Here is a 20,828-nt window from a genome sequence, read left to right as displayed (position 1 = left end):
TTCCATATTTTTTCAATCTGTTAAAATCAGCTAAAAATGCAATTATGCTTTAAATTTGCATAAAGTTGTCATGTTTAATTTTGTAAGTTGTAGCGGTTGTGTCAGCGTCTGTTCACTTAGAGATGCGGTGAAACATACAGGATTGCCTAAACCACTGTTAGGTCTGTTTTATTTATAAGAAAGGTGACTGAAAACATGGTACATGGACATCGATTTAAAATTGACATATTGAGAGCATTTCTTTTTGTCATAATCTATTAACAAGTATTTGTTTTCAGTGACAGAAGCTGAAGAGAAATTAAGAGCGATTACTTTCTTTTCAGATGAAATCATTTTTTAAAATTCTTATTTCACTTTTACCTATTCACCTGCATTCAGTTCTATCGGCTTTCTTGAGTGCTTTGTTCACCCTCGTGTCTCTTATCCCCACCCTTTGCTGTGACTACTGAAGTGACACACTTGGTCAAGAGGGATAGTCATCAGCTCCCTATCTTACCTAATACTTATGTGCAGGCACCCTTGGGGTCAGTGGGCACTGACTGCAGCTTCCTCACCTTCATCCAAGAGTTAAACTTGGGGCTGCTGCCATCCATTTGACCAACTTCAAAACATTGTAACATAGGGACCCCAGTATTTATCTTTATAGCAATTACAAACTGATCTTTATCAAATGATCCTGCATCTGGGGGAAGTAGTGAGGGATTATATCAGTGTTAATTCATTAGTTCTTTTATACCCTGTAGTGGCTACAAGCTGCTTTATAATGAGGTGCATTTACGATATGACAAAGTCCGACTTTGGACGTTTTTCTCAAAATGTCCAGAAATAGCAAATAGTGATTTTCAAAATGAGCAAGACTACTATCTTTTTTAAAAATAGCCAGTTGCTAGATGTTTTTGTGCTCTGTGCATTTCTTTTTGTTCATTTTCGGGGGAAATAAAAAATCCAAGTGAAAAACGCACAAAATCAAGCCATTGGGATGTAGGAGCCAGCATTCATAGTAGACTGGCCACACAACCATCTCAGCAGAGCAGTGCGGCACCCTAGGGGGTACTGCAGTGGACTTCACATAAAAGCTCCCAGGTACACATCTCACTCTTACCCCCTTAGTCCTCCAAAAACCTACTGTACTGAACTGTACACCAGTTCAGTAGCCCTTAAGGCTGCAGGTGTCACCTATATGTGGGTACAGTAGGGTTTTGGAGGGCTCACACTTCAGTGACCACTGGGAGAGTAAAGGGGGGGGGGGGTCATTCCTTTATTCCTCCATTCCTCCAGTGGTCATCTGGTCATTTAGGGCACTTTTTTGTGGCTTAGTCGTCATTAAAACTGGTCTAGCTCAAAATGTCTTAGTTTTAGTCCTAAAATGCAAAGAACTCTCTTGAATAAATTGCAAGATACTTTGTATAGCACTTTATGCCTATGAAGTGCAACAAAATAATTGAGAGAGGGAAAAAGCCTCTGTACCCCAACCTCCACCCTACATATTTTTTTGAAATAGGGTATGGAGGAAATAACATGGGTCCAATTTCTTCCATCGGCATAAAAAAACCCTTATCTCTTATACGGTTTGTTGCTAAAACTTCACTGGAGTAACAGTTCGTGGATCCGAAAAGTGTAAGAAATTACTTAAAACTTTCAAATAGTGAACACAACATGCAGAATGGGTCAGTCACATCAACTATGGCCAGAGTTTCGCTACCGTGGGCTGTCTCAAGGCGTGCATGACATCAATATCTTCAATGTTCGAGGATACTTTAGTTTTAGTCCTGGACATTTTTGTTTTGTTCCATTGTGGCATTAAAATGTCCAGTGTTAGGAATGCCTTAATCCTTCCTTTAACACACCCCTTTGTGATTTAGACATATCACAGACAAAATGCATAGATAAATGTCTGCTAAATAAGTTTTGGAAAAGAGTGATTTGAACATTTTGTCAACAAAATGTCCAAATGCTGCTTTATGCCACTTTTACAATGTTTTTCTGTTTCAAAATTGAGCCCCAATATCTACTAAAATTCTACAAAAAATCGGCCCGCAAATTCCTCAATCTGAACTTCCCCAGCTGCAAAGGAATTAAATACAAACAGGCATACGCTACTACTTTTGTGTATAAAAGCACACAGATCTGGAACGCACTACCCATGGCCCTGAAAACTATGGACAATCTAACCAACTTTCGCAAAGCTTTGAAGACACATCTCTTCAACAAAGCCTACTAAATACATCCTAATAAACCATTCTCAAATTACTCAGGTGGATCAAAACACCTTTCACAATACCTTACCTAGCACCTTACATCTAAACCATACACCTTCAACCGATTATTGAATGTATTTAAGATAATGTAATGACTGCATCATCATAACACTCTGTAAGCCACATTGAGCCTGCAAAAAGGTGGGATAATGTGGGGTACAAATGCAATAAATAATAATAATAATAATAATACTATTGGTAACAGACAGTAAGAGCCACAGTTTGTAGATAGTTTGTTTTGGAGAAAACTAAGATTTGAATGCTGACTTTTGGTGTGATGACTGAGAATAGCAGAAATGTGAAACTACCATGTGGTGGTTATATTCCTTCAGTTTCTGTAACTCATTACAGGGCGGCAGAATTAATGACCAGAACAGGATCTGTGGTAACTCTAGAAGTAGCAAAACAAGGAGCAATTTATCATGGTTTGGCCACCTTGCTTAACCAACCATCACCTATGATGCAAAGAGGTAAATATAAATATGCTTTTTTTTATAGATGTAAATTTTACAATCTGCATACTTTACTTTTATATTGATGTATTTGAAGGATACAGGACTGATTCATTATATGTGTAAATAAGTATAACAGTTCTGTAGTTTAACAAATTATATTGTAACTAGGTATAGGCAAGTTACAAATGTAAAAAAAAAAAAAGTAAGTAAGTAAAATAAAAAATTAAAATAGCAGACATGGAGCATCCAGAACAAAACTAATTACTGAAGGCTTAAACTACAAATGGTTAAGAAATCCAGCTAAGCACTTTCATATAAGTATTTTATATGCTACTTTGTATTAATGTACAAGTTTTTAGGTCCTATAACCATTTTTGTAAGCCTTAAAATGTAGTCTAGATGAGTTTATCACAGAGAGGTATCGCATTTTGGTAAGATGGAGATAGATGGAAAAACCAACTGGTTCTCGTACTGGAAATGGAAAGTCCATGTTGTCCACAGCAGAAACAAAAAACAAGCCAAAAAAGCACGGGACCCTGAATAGATTGCCCTGTGTGGAAGCAAGAGAATCTTATACAGAATACAAAAAGGAATTGAGAGTTAATTCTAGGCAGCTAGGAGTGGTGCAGCCTCAATTATCAGTCTAACTGTAATATTTTGAAGTAGCTAGAGCTGACTGAGGACAATTTAAAGCCAGTACAAAGAAAATTAAAATAATCTAAGTAGTGGAGTAAAAATGTAATTCTTTATCCTGTTAGACCAATCCAGACTAGTGGGTTATGTTCAATTAGCAGATGGAGGCAGGAAAAAAAATCTGAAAATTCTAATGACATCACTTGTATAACAGGTGGTGCAACCAGGATCCTATCAGTCTTTACCTCCAGCAGATGGGACTGGTGCAGCAGGATATTTGAGGTAACAGACCCGATTCCTATGGATCCACGCTATAGCCAGTGGTTGAGGCTGCCCTGTGTGGGCTCCAGGAGTTGGATTATGATCCTTTTCCTAGTTGAGTCTGGAGGGGTTAGCTTTCCTTCCCGTAGCCCAGGGGCTTACCAGAAAGGTGGGGTACCTGGATATTTCATACCCTTTCCTTCCTCTGCAAAATGTTATTTTTTTCCCCCCTTGCAAAGGGAGTAAAGACAAAAAAAAAGTTGTTTCTTGTCAGGTGGGTCAGTGCAGAGTGATTAAATTATAGCAGCAGCAGCAGCTGTTTCTGCCTAAATAAGATTTAGGGAATTTCTCAGACTTCTTACATCATAAGAGGTGAGGCATCACTCCCTCTTTTTATACTGTAATTGGAGCAGCATTCGGGGGGGGGGGGGGCTGTGTTCCCTCCATGGTACCTCAGTTTTTAACAGGAATGACAGCCATTTTGTCATCAGATTACTATTTTGTTCAGGTTCATGGAGATTTTTTTGTCTTCTCATTTCTGGATAAGGGTATTGCCACATCCTCTCCCCCCCCCCCCCAAAGAAAACAATGCTGCAGAAGGTTGGTTCTGCAGGCCAACAAAGAAACCTGCAATTTTTCTAGGGCCACAGTTCTATTGGTCTCTCTTGGAGTGCTAACCAAATCCCATACCCTGTGTGGGGCATCTAAGTCCCAATCATCTTGGTGTCTGATGGGGCCTTCTTGTTACAGTAAGTGCCCCAGGTCGGGGATCCTGACACTGCTCAGTTCTAGTGCAACCCTTGCTTCTATGAAAGAACATTGGGGAGCAGGGAGTATAGATGATGGTGACCTTCCCATGGGGGACTCTTCATCACAGTCTGCAGAACTTTCCCCAGAGGAAGGGGGTTTTCCCTGTCACGGAACTCCCACAGGTAGTCTTTGCAGAATGGGATGTCCTGTATTTGATCCTCAGATGTTCTAGATTAATGAATAAGTTGTATCCCCTTCCTCAGGTGGATCTGGACTGGCATTTTCATGTCCCGGAAGTCATCTAGCAGGATAAGGAAGGTGAAATGTACTCTTATGTAATTTCCTTTCCTTGAATCCTGGTGGACTAGTCCTGATTAGTGAAATGTACCAAAGCTTATTCCCTCATGGAGGGAGAAAGACAAGGCTCCCTCCAAAGTGGCCCAGCCAAAGTTACTATCCCCTCTGGATCCACACTGGAAGACTGAGGGTTCTTTGACCGCCACTGGTTTCTTTAGAAATGTCCCCAAAGATATTTTTTTCCTCAAGTATTTTATCTGTTTCCACTGTCACTTATAGTTTAAGCATTAGCATACTGGCAGGGTCTTAGCTATACCACGTTATACTGGTGGTGTCATTAAAATGTTTAGGCTTTTTAATCTCTCCATCTGCTGGTAAGTGAACGTAACCCGCTAGTCTGGACTGGTCTAGCAGGATTCAAGCAAAAGAGATTATTATAAGCGTAAATTTTACCATATAGGAACATGTAGATCTCCAGATGCAAGGAAAAATCTCTGAGAAAGGATCTTCCTATGGATCATTTCCGCATGTAGTAATGTGATCATAAAGAATCAGAGGTACTCTGAATAATGGGGACAAGAAGAGGCAATGGAGGATGTCCTTAACCTTTGCAAGGTTAAGGACCAATCTGTGTTTTGACAGCCATTCAGGTGCAGCAATTAAATGCTGCTCCAGCTGATGAATGTCAGGTAAAACAGGTTCTATGTGGACAATTATCTGTATGTTGTCTTCAAGTAGAAGTCACAGAGTCCTAGGTTTTGAACTACATTGACTAAGGGGGTTAACAAGAGATTGAATAATACTGGGTGTTGTGGATTCCTAGAGGGTAAAGGAAAGCTACTTGAAAAACACTAGTCAGAAGAGACAGAAAAGATGTGATCACTTGAGCAGCTGACCCAACCCCAAACTGTGCCTGACTCAAATATGTCGAGAGAAGATATTCTGTATCAAATGATGAATTAAGAGTGAGAGAAACTATAATTGCAGAATTGCCAATGTAAGGTTTTACTACAGTTCATTCATCAGCCCCGCTAACAGGGACTTACACAGTTTTTTGTCTGTGGTCTGAGCACTGGGTCATTTTTTTAAAATTCAGTTTTCACAAATATTCAGGCAGTTGATGAAAACAACACTCATTTCCAAAGGAAAAACAAGCAAAAATAAACTAAATATCTATCAAAACACACGTTATAAGAGAGTATAGACTAACTGCATTACAAGGAATTTTTAGAGGGGCATAGGAAAAATGAAAAGGTAGGGGTAGCCTTCCATTTATCTTAAGAAAAAAAGGTCATATTTTCCAGAGCAGGAGAAAACATCAGCTTCAAACAAAGAAACCAAACTATTTATGTAGCTGCTTCTGCTAAAATAAGAGAGGACATAACTGAGACCAACAGAGCTCTAGCTTCTAGAAAATTCCTTAGATGATTCTGGGCCACAAAAAAACATGTTTAGCCTCAAACTTTATAATACATTTGTATGAATATTGAAGGAAAATATACTTCCCAGAGTTACCACCTGAGATTTATAAGCTAAAAATGCCTAACTGCTTACATGTCTAGCTCTGGATAGGTCAGAAAATAAAATAATTTTTTGGCCCAAAAACATCTGATCCTTATAGCGGAAATATAGATGCAGAACTCAAGACCTGTCAGGTTCTAAAGCAAAAGTGGCTATTAAGGTAGCTCTTGATACCACTTCAGATGAGCTTTTCAGGAATTCAGGTAAATTAAGAACTCTGGAAGGCTCTTCTGCCATTTTAAAGGCTTTATTCACTTCACCCACATACTACCCTCAAGTCAGTGGTGGCATAGAATCTGTAGGGATATTCAAAACTTCAAATACTTCAGTGCTTCCATAGATGATCATAGGAGATTTAGGAAAGTTCAGGAAGGAGAGATTCAGAATAGTCGTATGGGACTAGATTTTATAGATCACGCCTAAATATTTGGTGCTGAAATGAAATTCACCTAAGCACATTCTATAAAGTACACCTTAGTTTAGGTGTACTTTAATGAATAAGCCTAAATTTCCATGCAGTTTATAGAATACGCAGAGCACCTGTATGTGCGACTAATTTTAGTAACTGGCAATTACACCAAGTAAAACCTGGTGTAAATGCCGACACCTAAACTAGGCACAGTGGTGTATTCTGTAACAACGTGCATAGATTTTAGAAATGTCCATAGCCACGCCCCATTTTCAATTATTCGACTTAGAATTTAACACACAGCATGTTATAGAATACACCTTAGCTTGGAAATAAGTTTGCAGAGTTGGTGCTAAAAAGATTTCAGGGAGAGTGTCCTTGAGACAGCTCGCTTTCGAGCTTTCGACATGCATGTTGGACAATTGAACCCCTGGTCCGACAAAGAGAGGTCAATAAGATAAATGAATTTACTTAAGTGTGTTTCTAGAAAAACTGAGTAATACTTTAAAGTGAACCTATGAAGATGTTGATGTTATCTACATTGCCATAAAATAACTTTTGGTTTTTTGGCGATGAACATCACTGAGGTCACTAAAAAAAAAAATGTGTATATTTATATGTATATATATATATGAAGAGTATATATAAAGTTAATGAAGTTAACTAAGAGCTAAAGAAGTAGATTCTGATCGTTCTTCAGACAAATTAAGCTGAAACCTGAGAATTGTTATCTTTATGGTTTCAGTTAAAATACTTTAAATCAAGCCACTAGCTGAGTATTGCATAGAATACACCTAGACAGTTCTGCACATAAATTTTAATGCCAGCATAAATAATTGCTTGTTAATTGGCAATTAGTGCTGATTCACTTAACCATTTCGGTTATGCGCATTTTTATGGAATATGTTTGATTTCCACACGGAAATCTTGGCACGGTATATAGAATCTAGGGGATAATCCTTAACCTTGGATTATCTGGGCAAATAGAACCATGTAAATAGCAAATCCTGACTTTACCTGTTTAGCTATGCAGATACAGCACTGAATATTGACCGTATAGTATAACTTCAGATACCACTGATGACCAGGTTATTTAGTGCCAGTATCTGTATCCGGATATAGCCCAGCATTGAATATCTGATCTAAATTAGCTAGATGTATTTAGCGACCATCATGGCCTGATACTGACTCAGTTTTTACCATGATCTTGATCTGTTCTATCAATGAAAATGCTCATACATTTATACCCCCCAGGTAGCATACTACAGGAATGGAAGAGTAGCCTAATGGTCAGATTAGTGAGTTGAGAACCAGGGTTGCCTGGTTCAAAACCCTCTGAAGCTCTTTGCAATCTTGCAAGTCACTCATCCCTTCATTTTCTCAGGTATAAACTTAGATTGTAAGCCCTCCAGGGACAGGAAAATACTTGCTATACTTGAATGTAACTTAACAAGCTACAGCTGAAAACATTTGAGCTAAATCCCCAAATCCCTTCCTCCTTACTTTACAGACAATACTTATAATATTTTCTACTAGAATAGGCATTGAGAAAATGTTAACTGTAGGGGATCTCACCCACAACAGTTCTGTCATCACCCAAGAAAAGGATCTGGGCAACATTGTGGACAGTAGGTTCAAATCTTCTGGTCAATGTTCTATGCCAGTAATAAAAAGCAAACTATGTTTGAAATTATCATGAAGGGAATGTCATACTGGCTTTATATCACTCCATAATGCATCTCCCTCTTGAGGATTATGTACCGTTCTGGTTGCTGAATCTGAAAAATATTCAGAGAAATTAGAAAAAGTACAGAGAAGAGTGATAGAAATGATTAAAAGTGTCTGGAATGACTCGAGAAAGGATAAACTATTTAGGACTCTTTATCTTGGAGAAAAGATGGATGAGAAGGAGAGATGATAAAGTTCTATGAAATCCTGAGTGGAGTGGAATTGGTAAGTGTAAATTTAGTTTACCCTTTTAAGAGATAGGTTAAGAGACCCACCATGAGGTTACAGAACATTTAAAACAGATACGAGAGAGTTTTTTGCTCATTAGATAGGCTCTTGAATTTGTTGCTAGATGATGTGGCTAAAGCAGTTAGCGTAGATGGGAGTAAAGAAGGTTTCGACAAATTCCTGGAGGTAAAGTCTATAAACATTTAAGGGGAAAGCCACTGCTTATTAGTAGGGGTCAGTAACCTGGGAACTACTTTTTGGAATCCTGCCAGGTACTTGTGACCTGGAACTTTTGGTATGATCCAATATGCAATTCTGTTCTTATATTCAGTTTAGTGCAGCCCAGCCAGACCAATTTATTTTAGCTTTGTGATCAACTTTGTGTCATCAACCAGGTCAAAGGGCCATCATCATATCTAGAATCACAAGAAAAATGTCTTTATCCCCATCTAAATAAATTTGGATTTCAATAGTGCATACGATTCTTACAAACTGAGTACTGTGATAAGGTCTATACCACTGATTCCGAAAGCGCTAACCGGCTAGTCAGGTTTTCAGAATATCCACAATGAATATTCATGAGAGAGATGAGTAGAGGCAGTGCATGTAAATGACTTCCGGACAGATTTGGGAGCCACTGGTCTATACCCAGACTGTCTAGAATAGAAGACTTTTGCTTTATCAATGAAATCTGCTAGTTCCTGATAAAACACCAGCTCCACTATTTTTAAAATAAATGTATTATATGAACTAGGTTGATAATGGGAGGGAATAGATGGATTGTTAGACAGTTTATTTAGCTAAGATAGAAAAACTTATAGACAATTGTGTTTTCCATGGTAATACAATATCTTTACCATTTGTTAATAACTCTATGTTGGTATGACCCTGCTAATCATAAAAGATAAAGGTTTCCCTTTGCCTTTTTCCAGTGGCTGCCCATAATACATAGTCACCTTTAGAGTGAGAACTGGTCCTTTTTGGTGATCTGTTTATACTGTGAATTTGAGCATATGCCAATAGGTGTATACGTTCATGCTGATATAGTAGCTATTTGATTATATTATATAGTTTAATTGTTCCCAACTTACTTTAGTTTCAGAACGGCGTGGTTCAGGTAAACCTAGACCAAAGAGTGAAGGTTTTGAGCTTTATAATAACTCTGCTCAGAATGGATCACCCGAGAGCCCTCAACTACCTTGGACAGAATATAATGAGCCAAAGAAGTTAGGTGGGGATGACAGGCTTTTGAAGAATCGAGCAGATCACCGCTCCAGCCCCAATGTGGCAAGTAAGTACAGAAGGTAATAACAGATTATCTAGGTGGAGAGTCCAAGTGGGTACCTGCTTTGGACCAATCTTATGAAGACACATAGGTGTCAATGCATCTTTATAATTAAAAAAACAAAAAACGCAGCTCTTGTAGAAATTGTGAGTACAGTGAACACTTCCATTACATAGCTTCGCACTATTCCAGAACCCTTGATATAGTGCCCATCAACCAGCAGGTGGAGATAGAAAATACTGAGAAACTGGACTGGATGCCCAAGAGAAATATCTCAACTCAGTTGTTAGTTCTCTGTCTCCAGCAGGTGGATGGACACACTTTTCAGCCTCTGGTTCTAAGTGATTTGCTCCTGGTTCATTTGGTTAACCTTCCCCAGTTGAGCTTTGTGGGTGGTCTGAGTCTGCAGAATCATATCTGGGTGTCTTCAGATGCCTGTTTCTGGTATCTCACAAATTTACTTCTTAACTCCCTTCACCTCTCCACTGTTTCCTGTGGAGCTATCCTTTTCCTTAAGAGAAAAAAAAAGAGAGCATGGGACAGAGTACCAGTCCTGATTCTATGGAGACTGTGAGCTTAGGGGGAGCAGCCAGCAGCGGTAAGTCTGGCACTAAAGTTTATCTCAGAACCGCTTTGAGGGCTGCAAATTCTACTTGCTGCAAAGGAGAGAATCTGACTCACTGCTTGGGACTGTGTTGTGCTGCATTTGTGCCAATAAAGGTGAATAGCGATTCCCACAGAAGCAATTAAGTGGTTTTCCTGCTATGGGACCCACCGGCTGGCATTGGGGCATTGCAATACATGCAAGCTGGGAGTTGCACAGTGCGTGGGGAAAACAGATGGCAGCACGTCTTTGGATTTGGCACAGCATCCAAATATGCTGGGAACTTAGGGCTGTTCTTTAGGGTTGGTGAGCAGTTTGAAGCAGTGAGACACAGCCTGTCTGATTATGCGTGGAGCACAGTCGCCATTCAGGGCCCAACAGAGTATTCAGCTGCATCAGGATCTTTTTCTCTGAAGTTTCTTATACCAGACCTATTTACTGAAGCAGAGACCATCGGAGTTGCTGCAAGGTACTTCAGTTTCTCACCGCGTCGCCCCTCCAGCTCCTGGAGGTGTGTCTCTGCTTCTCCCTCATCAGATGTGGCCTTGGTCTATTCAGAGGAGCTATCAAAGAAGCTGTTAGAGGAGGGAGAGCTCCCTCATGAGGGAGGGGGATTGACCCGAAAGTACTGAGATGGTTTAATAGAGGAGCTCAGTACTCTTATTTTTGAAGCATTGGCGGTGCTTTCCATTGAGGAACCTTCTGCTTCTGTGTCAGGAGTTACATCTTCGTCGATCATAAGAGGTCCTCCTAAGGCCAAAGTCAAGGCAAACCAGTGGGTTCTGGATATTTATTTATTCATGACATATATACCCCACATTAGCCTGAAATAGACTCAAGTTCAGTGTGGCTTACAAACAGTGAAGTGAATAAAACATAATGTACAGAATATTACAATAACTTATAATAAATTATATAATAATAACTTACAACTTATAATATTCTTACAGGTTATGAGTTGGAGGTCTCCCGCCCAGTCGCTCCTCTCTTCTTGCGGCCTCCTTGTCGAAAGGGAACCAAGGTGGTCGAGGTTCGGGCCACCATTGATTACTTGTTGATGCTCCAGGCCATTGTTCCTGTTCCAGGCCTAACAGGCACAATGCAGATACTCCGTCTACTTCATTGTCACAAAGTAGGAAGGCACCTTTTGTCCAGTCTTAGAGCTCAAAGGTCTAATCTAAATTGCTGCCTCCGAATGTTCTGCTTTCTCGTGGAAACACTAAGATCAGTCATAACCTCAGTTCAATTTTGAGAAGAGCAGAGTAACTCCATCATAGATGCTGGGGTATCTGGGCCTTCTCTTCAACACAGCAAGGAAGAAGATCTTTCTCACTGAATGCAGGAGGTTGTAGCTGGTTCAACAGATTTGGTTTTCTCCTCTGTCAAGGCAGGCCCAGGGTTTCGGATTACGTTCTGGTTCTGGGATCAATGACAGCAGCGACGGAAATGGTGCAATAGGCAAAGTCTCATATTCGGCCATTACAGGAGTGTCTTCTCAGCTGCTGGTCTCTGGTGTCACAGAAGTATGACCTTCATCTTCCTTGGACGCTGGTTACCAGTTGGAGTATGCAGTGGTGGTTTGTCGCCCAGGAATTTGACCATCGGAGCTCCCTTTCTGATAACACAATGGGAGGTGGTGACAACGGGTGCCAGTGTTTTGGGGAACTCATTACAAGTTCCATCTGGCACAGGGCAACTGGATGGAACAGTAGTCTCAGTGGTCGATAAATTGCTTGGAGCTCAGGGCAATGTGGAATGCCTTAGGCGACTTCACTTCCTTTTTGGTGGGGGCCCTGATCTGAGTTTTCTTCAACAATGGGATGGCTGTGGCTTATATCAACAAGCAAGATGGGATCCATAGCTTTTGGGTGGTGGTGGAGACAGCCTTCCTCGTGAGTTGGCCAGAGAAAAAGCACCTCTGCTTGTTGGCAGCTCACATTGCTGGGTCCTGGAATGTGGAGGTGAATTTTCTCAGCATGCACTCTTTGGATCTGGGAGAATGGGATCTATCCAGCCAGGATTTCCAGCTGATAATGGACTGATGGAGTTATCCACTTCTAGACTTGATAGTGATGAAAAGGAATGCCAAAGTGCCCAAGTTCTTCAGCCTTTGGAAAGAATCAGGATCGATGCCTTATTGCAGCCCTGGCCGTTGACACATCTACTGTATGTCTATCCTTCTCGGTCCATATTGTTGAAAAGGATCACATTGCACCAGGGTCAAATAATTCTCATAGCCCCAGATTGTCCATGGAGGCTGTGTTGTAGGGACCTGATTCAACAGCTATATGGAGATCATGTCCGCTTTCTGCAGGTACATGGCCTACTGAAGCAAGGTCCAGTGTTCATGAAGGCTCCGTGCCCCTTTGGTTTTGGGCTCGGGCATTGAAAGGGCTCAGTTGAGATGAAAAAGATTTTCTGATTAGGTTATTGCTACCTTGCTTCAGACTTGGAAATGCTCTACATCCATGGCTTATGCAAGAGTCTTGAGGACATTTGAGGGCTAGTGTTCTGAGTGCGGACTTTATCCCCCCTCTGCTCAGATCTCACACATCCTAGTGATTCTCCAGTTAGGTCTTCAGAAAGGACTGGCGTTGAGTTCCGTAAAAGTTCATGATGTGACTTTGGCCTGTTCCAAATGTCGAATGCAGAAGATGTTTCTTGTGGCTCACCCGGATATTTCTTGTCAGGATCCTTTTCTCTGCTTTTTGGATGCGAGGGTCTCCCTCTGCATGGTTCCTTCATTTCTTCCGAAAATGATGTCAGCATTTCATCCCCACCAATCTGGGGAGCTTCCACCTTTTCTCAGAGAGGAAACTTCTCATTAGATACAGTGGGGGAAATAAGTATTTGATCCCTTGCTGATTTTGTAAGTTTGCCCACTGACAAAGACATGAGCAGCCCATAATTGAAGGGTAGGTTATTGGTAACAGTGAGAGATAGCACATCACAAATTAAATCCGGAAAATCACATTGTGGAAAGTATATGAATTTATTTGCATTCTGCAGAGGGAAATAAGTATTTGATCCCCCACCAACCAGTAAGAGATCTGGCCCCTACAGACCAGGTAGATGCTCCAAATCAACTCGTTACCTGCATGACAGACAGCTGTCGGCAATGGTCACCTGTATGAAAGACACCTGTCCACAGACTCAGTGAATCAGTCAGACTCTAACCTCTACAAAATGGCCAAGAGCAAGGAGCTGTCTAAGGATGTCAGGGACAAGATCATACACCTGCACAAGGCTGGAATGGGCTACAAAACCATCAGTAAGACGCTGGGCGAGAAGGAGAACTGTTGGTGCCATAGTAAGAAAATGGAAGAAGTACAAAATGACTGTCAATCGACAAAGATCTGGGGCTCCACGCAAAATCTCACCTCGTGGGGTATCCTTGATCATGAGGAAGGTTAGAAATCAGCCTACAACTACAAGGGGGGAACTTGTCAATGATCTCAAGGCAGCTGGGACCACTGTCACCACGAAAACCATTGGTAACACATTACGACATAACGGATTGCAATCCTGCAGTGCCCGCAAGGTCCCCCTGCTCCGGAAGGCACATGTGACGGCCCGTCTGAAGTTTGCCAGTGAACACCTGGATGATGCCGAGAGTGATTGGGAGAAGGTGCTGTGGTCAGATGAGACAAAAATTGAGCTCTTTGGCATGAACTCAACTCGCCGTGTTTGGAGGAAGAGAAATGCTGCCTATGACCCAAAGAACACCGTCCCCACTGTCAAGCATGGAGGTGGAAATGTTATGTTTTGGGGGTGTTTCTCTGCTAAGGGCACAGGACTACTTCACCGCATCAATGGGAGAATGGATGGGGCCATGTACCGTACAATTCTGAGTGACAACCTCCTTCCCTCCGCCAGGGCCTTAAAAATGGGTCGTGGCTGGGTCTTCCAGCACGACAATGACCCAAAACATACAGCCAAGGCAACAAAGGAGTGGCTCAGGAAGAAGCACATTAGGGTCATGGAGTGGCCTAGCCAGTCACCAGACCTTAATCCCATTGAAAACTTATGGAGGGAGCTGAAGCTGCGAGTTGCCAAGCGACAGCCCAGAACTCTTAATGATTTAGAGATGATCTGCAAAGAGGAGTGGACCAAAATTCCTCCTGACGTGTGCAAACCTCATCATCAACTACAGAAGACGTCTGACCGCTGTGCTTGCCAACAAGGGTTTTGCCACCAAGTATTAGGTCTTGTTTGCCAGAGGGATTAAATACTTATTTCCCTCTGCAGAATGCAAATAAATTCATATACTTTCCACAATGTGATTTTCCGGATTTAATTTGTGATGTGCTATCTCTCACTGTTACCAATAACCTACCCTTCAATTATGGGCTGCTCATGTCTTTGTCAGTGGGCAAACTTACAAAATCAGCAAGGGATCAAATACTTATTTCCCCCACTGTATCTGGAAGTCACAAATGAGTCATACATTGGACAGATTGCTTTTTGGTAAGCAGAGGCTTGACCTCGTGGCTTGCAAGTCCACAATTGGTAGATGACTGAAGGAGGCTATTGCATCAGCTTATTTGCTTGCGGGAAGCAGGCTGTTCAGGCCTTTGAGGGCTCATTCTGCGAGGTGTACAGCGACATCCTGGGCGAAGACTACGGTCTCCGATTAATATTTGCAAGGCGACGATATGATTGCTGCATACCTTTGCCAAGCGCTACAGGGTGGATGTTGCAAGCTCATATGCCAGTTTTTGAACTTCATTCCTCAGGGAGATGGTGCCACCACTCTAGAGATTGCTTTTAAACATCCCATAGTTTCTTGAATAGTGGGAAACCATATAATGGAATGATATATTAGATCTTATCTGATGATAGTCTTTCCAGTGGTCCTTCCCACTATTCCAGACCCCCCCCCCCCCCCCCCAAGGTTTCTTACATGTTTACTCAGTGTAAATAATGGGTCAAGTAACGACTGTCACCTTGCATATTGCTTCCTGCATCTCTCGTTCTCTGCAAGTTATCCAGAGATATGAGAGGTCCACAAATGTTTGCCTGCCTGGATAGTGTTAGGTTAATGAGTTGATTAAGGTTGTTGTGTTCTGAGTTTATCCTTACTGCTTGTTTATGTAAATACTGAGGAGCTGGACTTGATGCCAAGAGAGAGATGTCTCAGTTCAGTTTTCAGTTCTCGGTCTCCATCTGCTGGTTATGGAGACAATTATCCCACAGGTTCTGAAATAGTGAGGATGACTACTAGAAAGAAAATCATCAGGTAGGACCTAATCTCTCCATGTACCCTTATACCTGCTAGAAAGCAGGTAGACGTGTACGCATGTGGATAGATGTTTTATAGACATGTATAAATCACAAAACTGCCCACTTATCGCCAAACTGTACAGCTCAAGACAGCTATACCCATGTTATGTGAAAACATGGATGCACTTGTCATCTTGCATGATTTTTATGCATGAAGTAATTTTATAACTCATGCACATACGACATACATCCTCAGAAAACATAAATAAAATACCCTCATAGGGGGCAGCACTATAGCAGTGCGCCTTTATTTAGGCACCACTTCTTTAAAGAAAAGTAGGTGCTTACTTTCCTTTGTGGAATACTAGCATAACTGGCAAAATACACAACTATAATTTAGGCACAAGCACAATGACCATAGAGCTAGTGTAAATGCTCATGCTATCTCCTCAGACCCTTGCTGAATTTTTTCACAACAAGGTTCAAAAGATAAACCTTGCTTTCTCTACCTCACCAGCTCTCCCTCCACTAGTCCGTTCCCCTCTCTCTCCTTCCCCTCATTCCCTTTCCTCCTTTCCTGAAGTTACTATTGAGGAAACTACACTTCTCCTTTCTTCCTCAAAATGTACCAACTGTTCCTCTGATCCCATTCCCACCCACCTTCTTAATGCCATCTCTCCTACTCTTATTCCTTTTATCTGTCACATTCTCAACCTCTCACTTTCCACTGTGACTGTCCCTGCTGCCTTTAAACATGCTGTGGTCACACCTCTCCTTAAGAAGCCTTCACTTGTCCCTCTAATTACCGACCCATCTCCCTCCTTCCTTTTCTCTCCAAATTACTTGAGCGTGCTGTTCACCGCCGCTGCCTTGATTTTCTCTCCTCACATGCTATTCTTGACCCATTACAATCTGGTTTTCGCCCTCTCCACTCAACCGAAACTGCGCTTACTAAAGTCTCCAATGACCTATTACTGGCTAAATCCAGAGGTCAATATTCCATCCTCATTCTTCTTGATCTTTCCGCTGCTTTTGACACTGTCGATCACAGCATACTTCTCGATACCCTGTCCTCACTTGGATTCCAGGGCTCCGTCCTTTCCTGGTTTTCTTCCTACCTCTCCCTCCGCACCTTTAGTGTTCACTCTGGTGGATCCTCTTCTACTTCTATCCCTCTGCCTGTCGGCGTACCTCAGGGTTCTGTTCTTGGTCCCCTCCTCTTTTCTATCTACACTTCTTCCCTTGGTTCATTAATCTCATCCCATGGCTTTTCCTACCATCTCTATGCTGATGACTCCCAAATCTACCTTTCTACCCCTGATATCTCACCTTGCATCCAAACCAAAGTTTCAGCGTGCTTGTCTGACATTGCTGCCTGGATGTCTCAACGCCACCTGAAATTAAATATGACCGAAACCGAGCTTCTCATTTTCCCCCCCAAACCCACCTCCCCGCTCCCCCCGTTTTCTATTTCTGTTGATGGCTCTCTCATTCTCCCTGTCTCCTCAGCTCGAAACCTTGGGGTCATCTTTGACTCCTCTCCTTCTCTGCTCATATCCAGCAGACCGCCAAGACCTGTCGTTTCTTTCTTTACAACATCCGTAAAATCCGCCCCTTTCTTTCCGTGCACTCTACCAAAACCCTCATCCACACCCTTGTCACCTCTCGTTTAGACTACTGCAATCTGCTTCTTGCTGGCCTCCCACTTAGTCACCTCTCCCCTCTCCAGTCGGTTCAAAACTCTGCTGCCCGTCTCATCTTCCGCCAGGGTCGCTTTACTCATACTACCCCTCTCCTCAAGACCCTTCACTGGCTCCCTATCCGTTTTCACATCCTCTTCAAACTTCTTCTACTAACCTATAAATGTATTCACTCTGCTGCTCCCCAGTATCTCTCCACACTCGTCCTTCCCTACACCCCTTCCCGTGCACTCCGCTCCATGGATAAATCTTTCTTATCTGTTCCCTTCTCCACTACTGCCAACTCCAGACTTCGCGCCTTCTGTCTCGCTGCACCCTATGCCTGGAATAAACTTCCTGAGCCCCTACGTCTTGCCCCATCCTTGGCCACCTTTAAATCTAGACTGAAAGCCCACCTCTTTAACATTGCTTTTGACTCGTAACCACTTGTAACCACTCGCCTCCACCTACCCTCCTCTCTTCCTTCCCGTTCACATTAATTGATTTGATTTGCTTACTTTATTTATTTTTTGTCTATTAGATTGTAAGCTCTTTGAGCAGGGACTGTCTTCTATGTTTGTGCAGCGCTGCGTATGCCTTGCAGCGCTATAGAAATGCTAAATAGTAGTAGTAGTAGTAGTCATGCCTAAAAGCCGGAGAAACGCACAATGTGTAGCTTTGTGTGAGTTACATGTATGTGAGTCCATCCATGTAAGATGATGCATGCATTTACAGAATAGTGATTAGGCAGACTTTGGCATTTATGTGTGTAAGTGCGCACATACGTATTCTAGTGTTCTGATCATTTATGTGCATATTAGGGGTATAAATGTTAGTATCCACTTTATAGAATTAGCCCGATAATCTCAAGGGTTTGTTGTATTAAATTATAAACTTTAACATGTGATTTGCAGATTGTCCTAGTGATTATATGTTTTTTTTTTTTTGGGGGGGGGGGGGGGGTCACTAAAGTTCAAATCACAAACAGTTGGGGTGAACAGTTGATTGGCGTTTGATTTTGTTTTTAAGCAGACAAAACCCTGATGTGCGCAGTTAATAGTTGGGTAAAATGAATTAAACCAATCCCTTTTTTTCATTTTGCTGAATGGCACTTTATTTGTTTTATCAGATCAGCCTCAGAGTCCTGGAGGAAAGAATAACTATGCTTCGGGACCTTCCAACAAGATTACATCAGTGTCCACTGGAAATCTTTGTACAGAGGTTAGATGGATGGGAAACTATTTTTATTCTTTCTAACAAACTGAAGTTGGAAAGAATTATACAAAAGGGGTGAAGAATGTCTTTCTGTGTCCATCCATCTGGGAGAAAAAGAAGTCTGAAAATTTAATGGAATGGGATGAAAGTTGGTATGTGGATAAAACGGGGGAAAAGACACAGTTTGAAAAAAATGGGCCAGATCAGATCAGGAGTTCCAGGGAAATTGCTCCTCTTCCCCCCCCCCCCCCCCCCCCCCCACCCCACCGACCACCATATAGCCTGCTGCATTTGTATGAGAAAACGAGTTCAAGCTTCTGAAATATAGAAGCTTACAGTGATGTATAAGCCATTTGGACACATTGGAAGGGGGTAAGTAGTTGACACCCTTGCAAACGCCATAATATCAGCAAACTGCTCCCACCCCCAAAAAAAATCAAAACAAAAAAATTGCCCCCTGAAACTGCACTCCCTCAAGCAGTATTTCTCCCCCATTACCCTGTCCATGCCCCATCTCAAAAACCTAGTCCACTGCAATTGCCCCACCCCATATTGTGATTATGGAATTTAAACTGCTCTTCACTTTCTGGATTAGACATGCCATCACAGATATGGATACATGTGCACTTGAAGGCATGCATACTTTCACATACAAACACACATGCACAGAGATATAGCTGACCTTAAAAGATACACACATACAAAAACAGAGACATATTCATAGAGACCACATGTGCAAAACTCAGGTAAGACAAATATGTATATACTGAGGGATTGCAAGGAATTTTATAAGCCATGCTCTGCATGCTTTCCCCATTTGTGTGTTTTTTTTCTTGGCAACACTTATTGCACAATGGTCCTGTAGCTTAGGGCAGTTGCAAAACTAGCAGACATTGCTCATATAAGTTCAAGCACCTGCATTATCTCCTCATACTAGTGCCCTTATGTTCTTTTTTTTTTTTTCCTAACGCTATAACACTGGGCACCAGTCGTTAAATGGGAGATAGAAACGATGATACAAACTTCACTCCTAATATAAAAGTTAGGATGTAAAAACCTCAGCGGTGCTACTTGCCTGTGATGATCACACTATGGCAAGATTCACTGACACCCACCTCGTCACCGGTTCTCAAACTATCTTGTATTAATAAATATTTAAATCTGTAAATATTTTCAATCATGTCAAATGACTAATTCAAACTAAACCCATTTACATTAAGATAATACTACAGTATCTTATACTCATCTTGTTGCAGAGTGTTTGTCAGGGGGACCTGACGCCCGACATGACCATGCTTCGCCCCTGCGGGCTGTCTGAAGGACAGTCCCCTTTATTATCAGTAGTGCCAGCTCAGCTCATACTAACAAAGTATCTCTGCCAAGAATGGATTGGAGAAGTAGCCTAGTGTTTAGTGCAGTAGACTTTGATCCTGGGGAACTGGATTTGATTCCCACTTCAGCTCCTTGTGACCCTGGACAAACCACTTATCTCTCCATTGCCCCAGGTACAAATAAGTACCTGTATATACTATCTGGCTTATTTTCGAAAGGGAAGGACGCCCATCTTCCAACACAAATCGGGAGATGGGCGTCCTTCTCCCGAGGTCGCCCAAATCTGCATAATCGAAAGCCGATTTTTTGCCGTTCTCAACTGCTTTCTGTCGCGGGGACGACCAAAGTTCACAGGGGCATGTCGGCAGTGTACCGAAGGCGGGACGGGGCGTGGTTAAGAGATGGGCGTCCTCCGACGATAATGGAAAAAAGAAGGGCGTTTGGTCAACTTTACTTGGTCCCTTTTTTTTCACGACCAAGCCTCGAAAAGGTGGCCTAACTGACCAGATAACCACTGGAGGGAATCGGGGATGACCTCTCCTTACTCACCCAGTGGTCACCAACCACTTCCCACCCTAAAAAAAAAATTCAAAAACATTTTTTTCCAGCCTCTAAGCCAGCCTCAAATGTCATACCCAGCTCCATGACAGCAGTATACAGGTCCCTGGAGCAGTTTTTAGTGGGTGCAGTGCACTTCGGGCAGGCAGACCCAGACCCCCTCCCCCCACCTGTTACACTTGTGGTGGTAAATGTGAGCCCTCCAAAATCCACCTGAAACCATTGTACCCACATGTAGGTGCCCCCTTCATCCCTAAGGGCTATGGTAGTGGTGTACAGTTGGTGTGGAGGGGGTGGGGGGTTTGGGGGGCTCAGCACCGAAGGTAAGGGAGCTATGCACCTGGGAGCAATTTGTGAAGTCCACTGCAGTGCCCCCTAGGGTGCCCGGTTGG

The 20,828-nt window shown here is 42.1% G+C and overlaps 1 protein-coding gene across 9 annotated transcripts in view; it reads left to right on the top strand.

Moving 5' to 3' along the window:
• The window catches only part of AFDN (afadin, adherens junction formation factor), a 414,469-nt gene that overhangs the window by 332,187 nt on the left and 61,454 nt on the right, over positions 1-20,828 (top strand). For all 9 annotated transcript variants that reach the window (XM_030195932.1, XM_030195930.1, XM_030195924.1 and 6 more), the window contains 3 exons: positions 2,610-2,728; positions 9,637-9,831; positions 18,461-18,552. In XM_030195932.1, the coding sequence (XP_030051792.1) occupies positions 2,610-2,728; positions 9,637-9,831; positions 18,461-18,552 (406 nt within the window). The remainder of the gene's footprint in view (positions 1-2,609; positions 2,729-9,636; positions 9,832-18,460; positions 18,553-20,828) is intronic.

This window comes from Microcaecilia unicolor, chromosome 3 (genome assembly GCF_901765095.1).
Source record: "Microcaecilia unicolor chromosome 3, aMicUni1.1, whole genome shotgun sequence".
In the NCBI taxonomy this organism is placed as follows: Eukaryota; Metazoa; Chordata; class Amphibia; order Gymnophiona; family Siphonopidae; genus Microcaecilia; species Microcaecilia unicolor.
The sequence above is the reverse complement of the archived record's forward strand: the minus strand, read 5'-3'. Positions and strand labels throughout refer to the sequence as shown.